This window comes from Rhinichthys klamathensis, unplaced genomic scaffold, assembly GCF_029890125.1.
Source record: "Rhinichthys klamathensis goyatoka isolate OS25496 unplaced genomic scaffold, OSU_Roscu_1.1 h1tg000330l_1, whole genome shotgun sequence".
NCBI classification, from domain to species: domain Eukaryota; kingdom Metazoa; phylum Chordata; class Actinopteri; order Cypriniformes; family Leuciscidae; genus Rhinichthys; species Rhinichthys klamathensis.
The window spans coordinates 652193-666342 of NW_026606845.1; the positions used below are offsets into that span (position 1 = coordinate 652193).

At 37.6% G+C, this 14150-nt stretch overlaps 1 protein-coding gene and 1 long non-coding RNA gene across 2 annotated transcripts; both read right to left on the reverse strand.

The window, feature by feature from the left end:
- Positions 1-2380: 2380 nt before the first annotated feature.
- Positions 2381-3175, reverse strand: LOC130105883 (uncharacterized). Its single transcript, XR_008809670.1, has 3 exons — positions 3069-3175; positions 2880-2929; positions 2381-2606 (listed from the first exon to the last, which is right to left on the reverse strand). It is a non-coding gene; the product is annotated as an uncharacterized LOC130105883 (long non-coding RNA).
- A 7630-nt stretch (positions 3176-10805) lies between these two features.
- LOC130105919 (CMRF35-like molecule 8) lies at positions 10806-13865 on the reverse strand. The gene is made up of 8 exons (XM_056272106.1): positions 13825-13865; positions 13331-13651; positions 12844-12924; positions 12277-12363; positions 11852-11920; positions 11421-11525; positions 11300-11334; positions 10806-11177 (listed from the first exon to the last, which is right to left on the reverse strand). Exons 1-8 carry the CDS (start codon positions 13862-13864, stop codon positions 10806-10808), a joined length of 1110 nt encoding a protein of 369 aa, XP_056128081.1. The 5' UTR covers position 13865.
- Between the last annotated feature and the right edge of the window lie 285 nt (positions 13866-14150).

Genomic DNA, 14150 nt, shown 5'->3' on the forward strand with positions numbered 1-14150 from the left:
CTTTCTTTCCAAACCGCGACAAACGCCAGTCTCCCTTCTCTGCAGAAGGCGATATATCCGCTCAACCAATCACAACGCACCATTCCACGCAATGAAAACAGTAACGGCAGCGCCTTAAATACACCCGGCTTCCTAGTTTTTCTTATCGATTTTGTACTTTTCGATCAACAAACAAACAAAAAAATTAATAATTTTGACGGCATTGATGAACCTGTGGTTGTTTCTGCGGTGGGTAAGAAACGTAAGGCATCGAAATCGAATCATTTACGTGAGGAGATTAAGGTGAGGCACTCGGGAGGAGGAAAAATGTTTTCAATCTTCTTTACAGTTCTTAATAAAAATATTATACTAATAAACTTACGTTGTTGTGTATTTTCAACAGTTTCAATATGAAAAAAACCTTTTATATTGATTCAATGGATTAATTGCATTTTGATTTTTCTTTTTTTTTGGATTATTGCATTTTGGGGAAAAAAATAATCCGTTTTTATAATAAATCTTTGAAAATCAAAACCTGGATTTTAATTTTTTTGTTATTATGACCTACAAATGCTATGTGAACGTTTGAAACAGAAAATAGTGGTTTTCATCTTTCCACTTTCTTGGTAAAGAAAACACATTTTTACTCAAATTAATCTAAATGGATTTATTGCGTTTTGGAACCAAACTCTTTTATCAATTAACTAAAAATAGTGACGATGTTTATCTTAACCATAGACTGTTACATTACGTCACATTAACGCCAGCCCATCAGGTGCTGCGAAGCAAAAGCCTAAATAGGCACGCAAGAAGCACAGCTCGTAATGCAGGTGTGTGCGTTGTCGTCATCTATTTTGGAGTGATTGATTGCAATGTATTCTAAATATAAACTTGTACTGTAGATCAGCGTCATTTCTGGAAAAATCATTCACCGCTTTATTTCGTGTTTAAAAGAGCGCGAGCGTCATTGACGTGCCCAGACGCGACGCTTTGAATTTGCACGTACAATGAATAACATCGCGTCGGGAGCTGAATAAAAACGCTACAAAAGTAAAAGACAAGACGTTTGTATTCAAAGTTAAAAAGCCAACACACTACAACATTTTTAAATGTTTAAAATAAAGGATCTCATGGCCATGGGTCTATCTTCTAAATTCTGCTGATGATTAGATTATACCATGTCTGACATCAGCCTACTTACGCCAATAATAGCCTATATCAGTTTAGAATTTTTGTCTAATCAGTAGCGATCGTGTCTTTCTCTTCCACTTGATTTGTGTATAGCATATTTAAGCTAGCAATGCAATGCATAATATCATATTACTTATATTAATAATATGACAATATCTGCAGTCAATATTGATTAAATGGGAGGGGAAAATCCTGCCCATACCAGCTATGAAAAAAATGATAAAAGCATATATCACTGAAGTGGTATTCTGGAACTGTGAATAAATTGAATAAAACAGCAAAATAACAATAACTATAGCATCTTCATTAAACAAAAAAGAGATTACCTTAGATGAAGTTTGATTAATATGTACATACAGTAGCCTACTGGTAAAAAGTCTGGACCAATTACTATTTTTAATGTTTTTGAAAGAAGTTTTTTGTTATGCTCTACAAGCCTGCATTTATTTGATAACCCCCCCCCCCCCCCCAATATATAAAAAGTGATAGTGAAGACTTTTTTAAAACAACTTTTTAATAATAAAAAAAAAATCCTGAAAAAAAGTATCACAGGTTATAAAATAAATATTAAGCACCATTTCTAACGTTTGATAATAAATCAGAATATTATAAAGTTTTCTGAAAGATCACATGACACTAAATTCAGCTTTGCATCACAGAAATATATTTTAAAGTATAGTAAAATAGGAAAACCAGTATTTAAAATTTTTAATAATATTTCACTATATTATTTTTCTGTATTTTTGATCAAATAAATCCAGGCTTGATGAGCATAAGAGACTTCTTTCAAAAACATTAAAATAGTAATGTGTCCAAACTTATGTACTGTGTAAGTAAAAACATTTAAAATTAAATGTTGTATAAATTAAAAGGTTAGGAATCATATTTGTTTCAAGAGTTTTTTATTGGGGGTGGGGGGCCTCCAACATGAATATTGCCTAGGGCCTCCAAATGTCTAGAACCGGCCCTGGGTAGGGTACGGTTATGACGCCTTGGGTTCTGCGTCTCATAGTGACGCTAAAGGACGCCATGTGCGAAAGATTTCGATGAAATGTCACAAGCGTCACATGTATGACACCTTGGGATGAGAATGGGCTGAAATATCAAACATGTTTCGTATTTATGGTTTGGGATCATGCGAGCTCCGATACGATCAGGAGAAGTGAACTAATAGTAATGAAAGCACCCAATTGGACAAAAAATCATTAGCAACAAGCATTGAATCTGGCCGCGACCCCCGATCACTTGGGGTCCAAACCGGGTTTAAAATCTTCAAGTGTGTATCCAGCCTGAGGTTTGGTGTAATGAACTCCTCTGTGTTTATGAAGGAGTGCTCGAGTCTCATATGACGTTATAGTTTATGGAACACAGCTGTAAAATACAGTTGTTTCTGTGTCTCTGTCCTCTGGGTTACAGAAGTGTCCAGTGTCTTTGATCTATAATCACAGAAACAAGAGTTATTAAGTTAATAGAGAAAAAACTCAATCAAAGATAGTCTATAGTTTTTACACATGAATATGATAATTCACACACAAGCTGATAGAGATTCAATGCCTGAAGATCATAAACACACAGTCCTGTTTCAGGATCATCACAGTGTTGAGCAAGACATTAAATCTGGTTGTGTTTCAATGGATCTGCGAACACAATTACTCCTGTAAACCTTGAGTTCAATAAATAACCATAATCATCAGTTTCTGCTGACTCACCTGATCATAAATCACTGGATTAAACACAACAGTGGCGGACGACAGCAGACCTGAGCAATAGATCAACATTAGTCTTTCTTACATACTCACTTCTTCAGTTATCTTATAGTTCATAATTATAAAACCCTTTAACTCAGTTCTCATGCATTTCATCACAAACCCAACCAAGTATTTAGTGTGAAATATTACCTTTATTCTTCTTTCTCATCCGCACAGCCACTATAATCAGTGGAACTGCTATCAGGAGTAAAACTAAAGCCTCCGCAGTGATAATGATAATCACAAATGAACCTGGAAAACACAATAGGAAACACTGTCTGAAATACAGTAAAAAAGAAAGAGAATATCAAAAAATACAGAATATAAAAGGAATAATTACAGGCATATGGGGATTACTGAAATTCATGTTACTATGACAACTGCCTGTCAGACTTTTCATTTTCAATGATTGCATCCACATATTTCTATGCGCATTTTGGGATATCACATAAAAAACACTGGATGGAAACGGCAAAATGAACATAAATTTTAAAAATGTGCATAAAAAACATGCGGTCAATTGAGACTTTCATGTGACTGGGATGATGGGACACACAACACACTGGACTAACCAGCAGAACGATCTCGCTGCACAGCATCTGAAATGTTACTTTGCTCATTCTTCGTCTCGCTGGATGGAAACGGTCCTTTATTCGCAAACATTTTATGAGATAGGCCTATTCCAATTTGCAAGTTAAATTTGCAACTTTGGATGGAAACATGATGTGGAAAGACATTTGCTGCGTCCCAGATTACGTAGCATCTGAGTAGGTACTACATTTGAATTTGAATTTACTTTGCGCCCATTAAAAAAAGTATGTACTATATAGTATGGGTAGTATGTGTCACATCCACCAGCAACGATCACACCAGAGGACACTCCTCCCGTCTCCTTTGCTTTCCCATCATGAACTTTAATTCCCACAACACATTGCCTGGACTTGTTTGATCACTTTCACCTGTGTGTCATTACCTCAATTATGATACACATAACTTAATTAGCCGTGTGTAATCAGTCACTATTTGTAAAGTCTTGTATATGTTACACTGCATTTATCAGCGCTGTCTCTCTGGTTTACTGTGTCATGCTTTTGATCTTCTGCCTGGTTTCGTGGTTTTCCCTGTTTGTCTGTGTTTCTTGCCTTGTTGTCTTTTTGGATTATTATAATTTTATATTATTATAAACTAAACAATGATCACCATAATGGTGACCATTTTACATTAATTTTCTCCTTCAGTGATTCTGCTTGTTATCATCAGGTGTCTTCAATAATGATCAATCATAACTCAATTAATCACTTAATTATCTCATTAACTTTAGCACTGCTTCAGTGTGACTTTAACACTCTGAGTGTGGAATCATATAAACACTGAGCAGTGTTAATTTAACACTGGGGATTTTGATGTGACTTATATAAATTCCTTATTCCTGTAAATATGCAGTTATTATAGTGTAACCGAAGTGAAACTGCAATGGTAAACCTCAACTCCTCAGAAGAAAACACTTCTCTTTACGGCTGATGTCAAACCAAATTAACCACATGAAATCTGATATGTTCATTTATATTCATACAGTAGCTAAAATGTGTCTCCACAAATATTCAAAGATATTTCCTTTCACACAGTGATCATGTGATTAAAGAGTTGAATTATGGGTAGTGTAGTTTGTGTTCTTACTAGTGTTTGTCTGATGGAGTTGAACTGTAGTATTTCCTGTTGTTGTTCTTGTTGTTTCAGTTTCTGTGTGATGAGTCGCTGACAGAGAGAAACACCAGTGACTGTGAATGTGTCTCTCATGCAGTGATATAATAACACACAATAATAATAGACAAACACACACATAACACTGTTAGCTATTGCTGCATATAAACACATGTTGTGTTTTCTGTTCATAATACTGATTACTGATAATCACATTATATTAATGTTCATTTAGAAGACACTTTATTATCTGAACTGATACAGAGTCACTTTGGATAAAAGTCTCTGTCAAACACACGTAAAGCTGAACTCATGTTTGTCATGTTACGCTAAATAGAACCCAAGCACAGACAGTAACCTTCAGAAAACACGGTCTATTTACAACCAGAAACAAAGACCCACGATGGGGCAAACAAACAATAACTAGACTTGACAATAAAACAGAACTGGAACATTCACAGACAATACTGACAGAACCGAATGTTAACAGGATGATCAAGCACGTCAGTATTACGAGATGATTTTACTCAGAAACTGCAGAACAAAGAAAGTGCTATAGAAAATTTACAGTAAAATGACACGTCAAACATTCAGTTGTTGTACATTTGATTCAAGTGTTGAGGAACATCACAACCTCTAAATGTTCAGTGTGATGCAATTATGGTTTATTTTTCACAGAAGTTGAAACTTCCAACTTTTTGCAAGTTTGTGTAAGACATGAATGATCTTGAACTAAATCATGATCATAAATGCAGCATTAAAATTGTGTTTAGAAGCTTTATTAATGTTAATGTTTAAACAATTAATGTTTTGATTGAAGTATAATTAACTATATTTTCATCAAAACACAATGTGAATGCAGATGTCAGAGTGTGTGTGTGTGTGTGTGTGTGTGTGTGTGTGTGTGTACCTGTGCTGGTGTGTTCAGTGCTGCTGTTTGTATATGGACTAATGCTGGTTGTTGAGATCTGGACACGTGTTGTTTTCACTGGAGCTGAGAAATGAAGAATAGCCGTCAAGCTGTAATACATTCATAAATCAATAACACAGGAGTGATGATTCAGATTGGTGTTAAAGCTGCAGTCCGAGTCCGTAACTTTATTTGTGTTCAAAATCTACTATATTTATAAAATGAGCGAGAACGTCATGAATCAATCTTCCAAACCTTCTGCCTTCTCCTGATTCTCTACGGTATAATATAATAAGTGTTTATATTGGGACTACTTTAGACCGGTCGCACCGCTGAGGAGTAATCCAGTAATCCAGTGCCTGTGTGACTCGCCAGAGAGAAGGAGATCCGGCTCAATGTTCTTCAGCAAGACTCAGCGGTTCTACCAGAAAGACTCGGGAGCCAAAATACCATAACATGTATACAATTATTAACAGGCCAGCAAGCAATATTATGATAGAAAGTTCTACCAGAAAGACTCAGGAGATAAATTGATATAACAAGCGTATATTTATTAACAGCTCGGCAAGCATGAATTTATAAAGTTCTTTGGCGTAGTCCTTAGCGAGCAATGCGAGGGTCCGGACTCTTCATTTCCTGCCTGAAGACGAAGGCAGGGGCACATGTTTCTCAAAAGTAGGCTATCATCAGATTTGATTGTCAGCGCTGCATTCAGTGGCGGATTTAGCAAATTGGGGGCCCAAGGCGAAGGTAGTATGGGGCCCCCCATCCGATCTTTAAAAGAGAACAAAAAAAAAAAAAAATTTTTGAAAATAAACCATTAAATGGCACTTTCTGGAGAGTTTTGTGCAAAGAAATATAGAAAAAAAGTAGGTCTAGCAAGTCTTAATTTTCTCCTGTCTGCGACACTAATGATTTGATGCCTTTTTTCGCAATTGTTTTTTAGAAATATATAATTTGCGAAAAGTAAAAAAAAAAAAAACTTAAGCATAATTTAATGGGGCATTTTGGGGGCCCCTAGGTAGCTCGGGGCCCAAGGCAATTGCCGACCTTTGCCTAATGGTTAAGTCCGCCCCTGGCTGCATTTAGCTGTTCATTCCCACTGAGCAAAATGACGTCAACGTCTTTGTCACAAAAGTCGGACGTTGAAAAGACGTCCACTGAGGAGCCAGAATGAAAGTTTTTATGACGTCTTTTTTTAACGTGTTCTGCACGTCCGATATAGACGTTCATGGACCCTCTTCAGACAATGTTGAAAAGACGTCTTTTGGACATCATTTTGTTTAGTGATGTTTGTTTACTATGGGTGTCAAAAAGCCTTTTCATAAATGGTTCTACAAAGAACCTAATAAAGTGACACGAAGAACTGTTAGTTCTGTTGATATCAGCAAATCAGGCATACAATAAGACATCAAAAGAATGACATAAAAAAAAGAAAGAAATAAAGACCAATTCCAAAAGGATATATTAGATATATTAGTGCTTGCTCCAAAAATCTAGTTGAGGTGGGACGAATAATTGATAAAACAATACACTGCAATATGATTTCTTGCCATACATTATCAGCACTTATGCTTTACTGTTTACCAAAACAAGCATTTCGGTTCTAGAACAGCTAAGAGTGAGTTTATCAACTCTAGTATGTTCAGTTTATGTTAAACTCGTGCGAGAGCGATTCAAAAGCATACAGAACTGTTCTCTGATCTCTCTCGTGGGACTTTGATATCATACACCGCCCGGTCTGTGCAGCGCTGCTTTAGGTCGGAGAAAACAGTGAGTGTAACTTGAGTCTTGAGTCTATTGACCATCCTGGTGGAGGGGAACGAAAGCGTCAGCATCTGTGAACTCACACATGTGTAAGTACCGATCTTTTAAACGGCAAGTATTAGAACACGATTGGACGGATGAGAAGGGAATAAGTGACGTAACAAATGAGTCTTCCTGGAGAACTTACGCTAAAGCTTTCATTCGGTTTATTAACCTCTAGAGCGCCAAAAGTTACGGACTGCAGATTTAAGTATTGAATATCAGGCACCTCTGATCACATTTAGCTGGATATGTTGGTAGTGTGTCCATCCAGCTCCACAGCCGTACTGTCCAGCATCGTCCATCTTCAGGTCACTGATGGTCACTGTAAATGATCTGGTCTGACGATTTTCCTTCAGTGAGAATCTGCCACTGAACACTGAGGACTCTCCATCAGATCGCAGTATAAGGACACGCTCTGCGTAAACTCCTCTGTAGAAGTATTTATAGGAGTTTTCATATCCTTCTGGATAAGGGCAGGTAATGCTCACTCGTTCTCTCTCTGTTCCTCTCACTGTAATGTCCACAGACGGTGAACTGCTCACTGCACACACACACACACACACACACACACACACACACACACACACACACACACACACACACAGCTTTACTCATGTACACTGATAACAAACGCCATATTATTAGATAATAAACACTTTTAGTAGAGATCTTCAGCTCTTACCCGTCAGCAGAAACACACAAACTATCAGTGGAAACTTCATTTCTTCATCAGTTCAGTTCAGAAAATCAGTCTGAAACTCTCAGTAGTTCCTCACACGACTCTCTGAAACTCAAACAGCAATAATACTGCTCTCATCTGTCGGTGGAGAGGAAAATAATACGCTTGTTGCTCATCTCACGTGATGAGAATCTGTGATCTCTGTGTTTCATGGCGTTGGGTGTGAAAACGCCTCTCAGTTTTGAACTGCTAATAAACTGTGAATTCATCAACCACAACCTGTTCCTGTCCTCCTTTAACATGTTTAAGTGCTTTCTGTTGCTCTCCTGCTCTTTTTCTACTTCTAATTGTTTTTATATATATTCAAAACATGTTAATTACATGTTAAGCATCATCCACTTTAACATTTTAAGGAAACAATCTTTGCCAAACTCTGAAGGAAAAAGGCATGAGATGAAGAAGAAAAGCTTGTTAGGGTTATTTTCTGTGGTAATCGACAGCATGGGAAAACACTGTCGTTTACACAAACTATAAATAATACAGAAATTGCTTGAACATTAAGATCACTGTTTCTCCATCATATGAGCTCTGAGAAGAGTTGCATTGTGGGAAATGTAGTGTGTTTAGCTGAAGCCTCAAAGCTCTTCCTGTGGCTGTAGTTTCACTTCCTGTTTGGCAAGTGTGAGCCGAATACATCTCATGTTTAACTGAAGCTAAAGGCCTCCTAATATTATAATGATAAAGCTATTCTTAAGCATCTCAATAGCAGTTGCTTTTGGGAGCTCAAACTAATCTGAGTCATTTATATGTTGCTTGCAATGATTTATCAGGATATTCAGCTGCTTTTGAACGGTGCAGTTACAACATCAACCAGCAGGAGTGAACAGATGAAACCAGACAAACCTTGAACTGAACATCCAACAAGGAAACAATATTCACATTATTAACTACAGACACAACATAATTGTTACATAACGTGGTACTTAGAAAAATTCTCACGACAAGGAATAATTCTAGAAGGAAGACTTTAATAAAACACTCAGGAACCAGGAACAAAAGCAAGAGAAAACCACATTAACAAACGTTAACGAGAAGCGACAGAGACTGAGAGAGAACACAGGGTTTAAATACACATGGACTTAATCAAAGAAACAAGACACAGCTGACACGACTATCGAGATCATGACTAACACAGCTGAACTGAAACTCATTATCAAGGTGTCCATGGCAACTAAGGAGTGGCGGGAAAAGAACAAAGCAAAACAGGAACCGTGGGATTGTCATTTCCATACAAGCATCGGTACAGTGTGTGATACAATAATGCTTTGAGAAACTTCCCATCACTAATAATAACAATAAAAACACAAAACACCAAATACTGGATTCAAGAAGATGAATCTGATCTTTCTGAACTCTATAATGAACAGACAAGACAAGCTTGATTATGACGCATGTTCAGTAAACCGATGAAAATGACGAGGATGATTTGGTATATTATATTATATTGTAACGGTAACTCAGAGAAGAGAAGCACAGATGACGTTTAACCATTTATTGAAATGCAGCGAGGACAAACTAACAGCTCAGTGAATATGACTTCCAGCAGTTAAACGCTTTTATCAGATCATCTGATCAGTGTCTTATCTTTGCAGGATGGTTGTGAGATCGTGATCGGCTGAATCCAGGCTGTAGGGAAGCTCACGATCCTCAGTCCAGGGGCCTGTTCTTCATACGTCGCTAACTCACTTAGCTGGATTTGATTGTTGGCGATTTGGCATGATCTTGGATTGTTTGGTTCTTCGACTCTCATCCTGGACTTGCTGTCATCCCGAGCAGGCTTATTTCATGTTAACAGGATTAGATCCCGGCTTTATAAGCGGAGGAGATCCGGGAAGTCTTTCGCAGCCATGTCTTGTCTGTTTTTACGACAAGAACCTGTTCGTGCCAGAATAATTCGAAGAGCTTTTAGAATTAATCGTGTTTTGCGAGACAGACAGGATCCTCGATAATCTACTTATTGAGAGATATCGTTTTTCTCGTGAGGGTGTCATATACACTTCTGTCAGGACCACTATCGTCAAAAATACGATTAACAATTAGCATACAGTTTGGATTAGTGGTGTGCTTCCTTTCTGGGGGAGAACTCCCTGCGCATCCATGAGGCCTAGCATGGATAAGAGCAGCGATAACCCCCCTTAGGGGAAACACAACAGAACCAACATGAATTGTTAAGTCTCTCCCTTTTGTCTAGGGGTAAAATAGGGAACGACGAACAAACAGTGGATGCAGATATCATTAATTCAAGATTTTAAAGTACAACATAATTCGAGAATATATTCTTATTCAAGGGGAATCGCGACAGCTGCTGATGATATTGAAGAGCTTATATATGTATACAGTGATAGGCGTCGTCTCCTATAGGGTAGATGTGTATCAGCTGAGAGTCACTGATGCGAGCTTGACTAACGTGACCTGACAGAACTGACGCTATGCTTGATTTCACACAGAATCTACAGGAGAGGAGAGGAGGATAAACAGGCTGAAAAGAAGGGAATTTACCTTTTATTCGCTTTAACTGTAGATGAGGTGTAATAATTACAAAAAAAAAATGTTATTCACAAAAAAATATTTTTATTTTCTGTTGGTAGCAGCTTATATTGTTATTAAGATGACTGTGAACTTTATTTATACATTATACACTTTATAAACTGTGTTTTGTACAGAAAAGTGTGACAAAAGATTGAATAAATAAAGCAATGTAGATTTTACCAAATTTTGAGAGTCTTTTTCATTTATGGTTGATCACTGAATATATCGGATCCTCGTGTGTTGTGGCGTTCTGCGGATGCGTTGTGATGTTTTGTGGATGTGTTGCTGTTACGTAGATCAGTTCTGTCCCGCTGTCCTGTGTTGCTTCAGGACACTTTATTTTGGCATAATAATCACCGGCTGTATCTGTCACCTGATTGGTCGAGTGGGTGTGACTGGGGTTTGAATCAGGCTGCTGATTGGTTACTGTGGCGTAAACAGTAGAGACTTCTGTACAGTTGTTGTGGTGTGATGCAGGCGTCTGATTGGATGAAGATGCAGGCGTCTGATTGGATGAAGACGTTACCAAGGTGACGACTGTGTTTGGAATCTCTTCATACATGCGGTCAGTCTGAAAAACAACACATACCTTAATAATCTACTAGTTAATATAAATAATAGTCTATGTTCATCAATAAACAATCATTTAACATGTATTTCTGATCTTCTACAGGTAAAGATTTGAACACACACCTCTGTATCGCGCTGCATGTTTTGCTGAAATAAAGCTGCATGAAAATAGAGAGTAAGTCAATGTACACACTACAATAGAACTTAATAATAATAACAATAATAATCACAAACAAACTGTTACCTGTCCCAGATTTCCTCTTCCTCTTCTTCAGGATGATGAAGGTTCCAGAACACAGAGTCAGAACCAGCAGAACCGAACCCAGACCGCCAGCAACAGAAGCCAGATCTGAACAACACAACAATACAATGCTGATTCTGATTACACCGTTGAGTGATTATTAATATTCTTGTAATTGATATTTAAATAATTTGTATTATAGTACAATAGAATATTGTAATAGTCTATATTATATTGTGTAACTGAAATGAAACTGCAATGGTAAACCTCAACTCTTCAGAAGGAAACGCTTCTGTCTGTGGTCGATGTTAAAGCATGTTAACCACACGAGTACGAGCCTCCACAAATGTTCAAACCAATTTCCTTTCTCCAAAATGAGCTTATTCTATGTGATCAGAGAGTTGGATTATGGGTAGTGTAGTTTGTGTTCTTACTAGTGTTTGTCTGATGGAGTTGAACTGTAGTATTTCCTGTTGTTGTTTCAGTTTCTGTGTGATGAGTCGCTGACAGAGAGAAACACCAGTGACTGTGAAAGTGTCGCTCATGTAGTGAGAACATAAAGCTCTATATTCACACACAAACCATTCACATCACGTGATTATGAACAGAAGATGTATATTATTTTATTCATAACACTGATTACTCTCAACTGAAAACATTTTAATGTTCATTCTAAAGACTCTTATACAAAGCAACTTGTACAGTTTTAATAAGCGGGAGCAAACATCTGAGGACTGAACCTTCAGTCTTCAACAACTTTAACACGTTTAATCTCAAAGTAATCATCTAACATATGAGTTCAAGTACATTTGGATGCACAATATTCCAGAATATATTCAGACAGAACAGAAGAACTGACCTGATTGTGGACTCAGTTCTGTTGTACTGAAGGATGACGGTGTTTTTGAAGAAGTGCTGATGGTTGAAGCCTCAGTGGTCTCATTATCTGAAGGGTCACAGAAAAAGATCAAGTTAAAACACGGACAGTGAATTTAATTTAAAATACATACAATCGTATATTTAATCTCTGTTTCTTGTTGTGCTAAAGTTGTCCATCACTGTAACACACAGCCACTATACACTTAATACTGTGTTTTACACTCAACACACTGAAGTATAAGCAGACAATCAACTCTATACAACTATATGAGTCAGCTGACAACCCCCGAATCCAGAAAAGGAAATAAACTGCAATAAAATCAAGAATCTGTGTAACTGAAGGAGAAAGCTGTACATCAGTTCAATGCAGAGATGCCGGTGAGTTCTCTGAGCTCGAGCTCTTCTCAGATGATCTAAAACAGTGGATATGTGGTCAGATGAGTCCATATCTCAGCTCGCTTAAGGGGAAAAACTGATTTCGAGTCGTCAGTCCCAAAGATGAAAAGGACCATCCAGACTTTCATCAGTTAAAGGTGCAAAAGCAAACCTCTGTCCTGGAGCGTCAGTGCAAACGCCAGGGTCAGGGACTTACACGTGTGTGAAGGTGCCAGTGATGTGGAGACGTATACTGGGATTGTACAGAGATCAGAGACATTTATTGCCATCAAGATCACATCTTTCCTGGGAACAAGACAATGCCCTCATTCTGCTCAAGCTAAACAGTGGATGTGCTCGACTGACTTCCATAGTATTTTACTCAATGGGGTCCATCAACTGTTTGAGGGCGAGTAAATGATGATGATATTCATTTTTTTAGAGATTTTCCATGAAAACATTGGAAATCTTTCCTTTGTACTTTTGCCAGTTAAATAAAGTTTAAAGAGAATTAACAAATCTCAGATCCCTGATAGCATTTTACAAAATGATCCAACTTTTCTGAATTTGGGGTTTGCACAAGATTAATGACTTGATCTCTCACTCTCAGCTTGTTCCCATGCAGTTCATTTCTGCTATTGACAAATATAATCACTTACCATCTTTAACCAGCAACACAATCTCTGAATAGTCGTCAAAAATAATCCCCTCCACACCACACCAGTATTGGCCTTCATCCTCTGGTCTCAGATCAGTGATGGTGACGGTGAAAACTCTGGCCGTCGTGTCGTCAGTCAGAGAGAATCTCTCGTCTTTAGCTGGAGATCCTGATTCAACCATGATGATTCTAGATCCATAGATACACTCCCCTTTACAAAAATACTTTGAATTTGATTCATATCCAGATTCATATGAGCATCTGATGTCAACTCTCTCTCCTCTGTATCCAGTAATTGTCTGTGAAGCTCCACCAACAACAGCTGAAAACACAAATATCATTATATAGAGCTGTTATGTGTGAGAAAGAGACATAAGCAGGCCAGAATAATAACTTACAAATATCCTCCATATGAGTCTGATGATCATGTGATAAAGAGGAAAACAAGAGAAGAAGTCAAACTCTGTGTAAAAGAGCTGAGAGTCTGAAACTCACCTGTACAGATGCTGGAAAAGAGCAGCAGGACGTCCAACATCATGACAAGCGATTCGCTGAAATAAAAGAACAAATTCTGTGACAAACGTTACTGTCGTTCTCTTCCGTACTGAGAGAAAAATGTGCGTCAGCAATTGAAATATATATTTCCTTCCCCTTTCTGTCTCTCTAACCACATCCAGCTCTACACGACATCAGTGATGATTCACCAAACGTTATTACATATATAAGCAGTGTTTTACTCAGTGAGGAAGGGATGATCCACTTCATTATAAGAGGAAAGGAGTATCTGTGACATTTACAGTGTGTAAATATGAGTGTTTTAC

What these genes read in the sequence shown, in the direction of transcription:
- LOC130105919 (XM_056272106.1), bottom strand. Translation starts at nt 13,864, where the DNA reads ATGTTGGACGTCCTGCTGCTCTTTTCCAGCATCTGTACAG. An exon ending in CTTTTCCAGCATCTGTACAG is followed by an intron (nt 13,652 to 13,824) that starts GTGAGTTTCAGA and finishes TTGTGTTTTCAG; the next exon opens with CTGTTGTTGGTGGAGCTTCA. An exon ending in ACTGACGCTCCAGGACAGAG is followed by an intron (nt 12,364 to 12,843) that starts GTTTGCTTTTGC and finishes GTGACCCTTCAG; the next exon opens with ATAATGAGACCACTGAGGCT.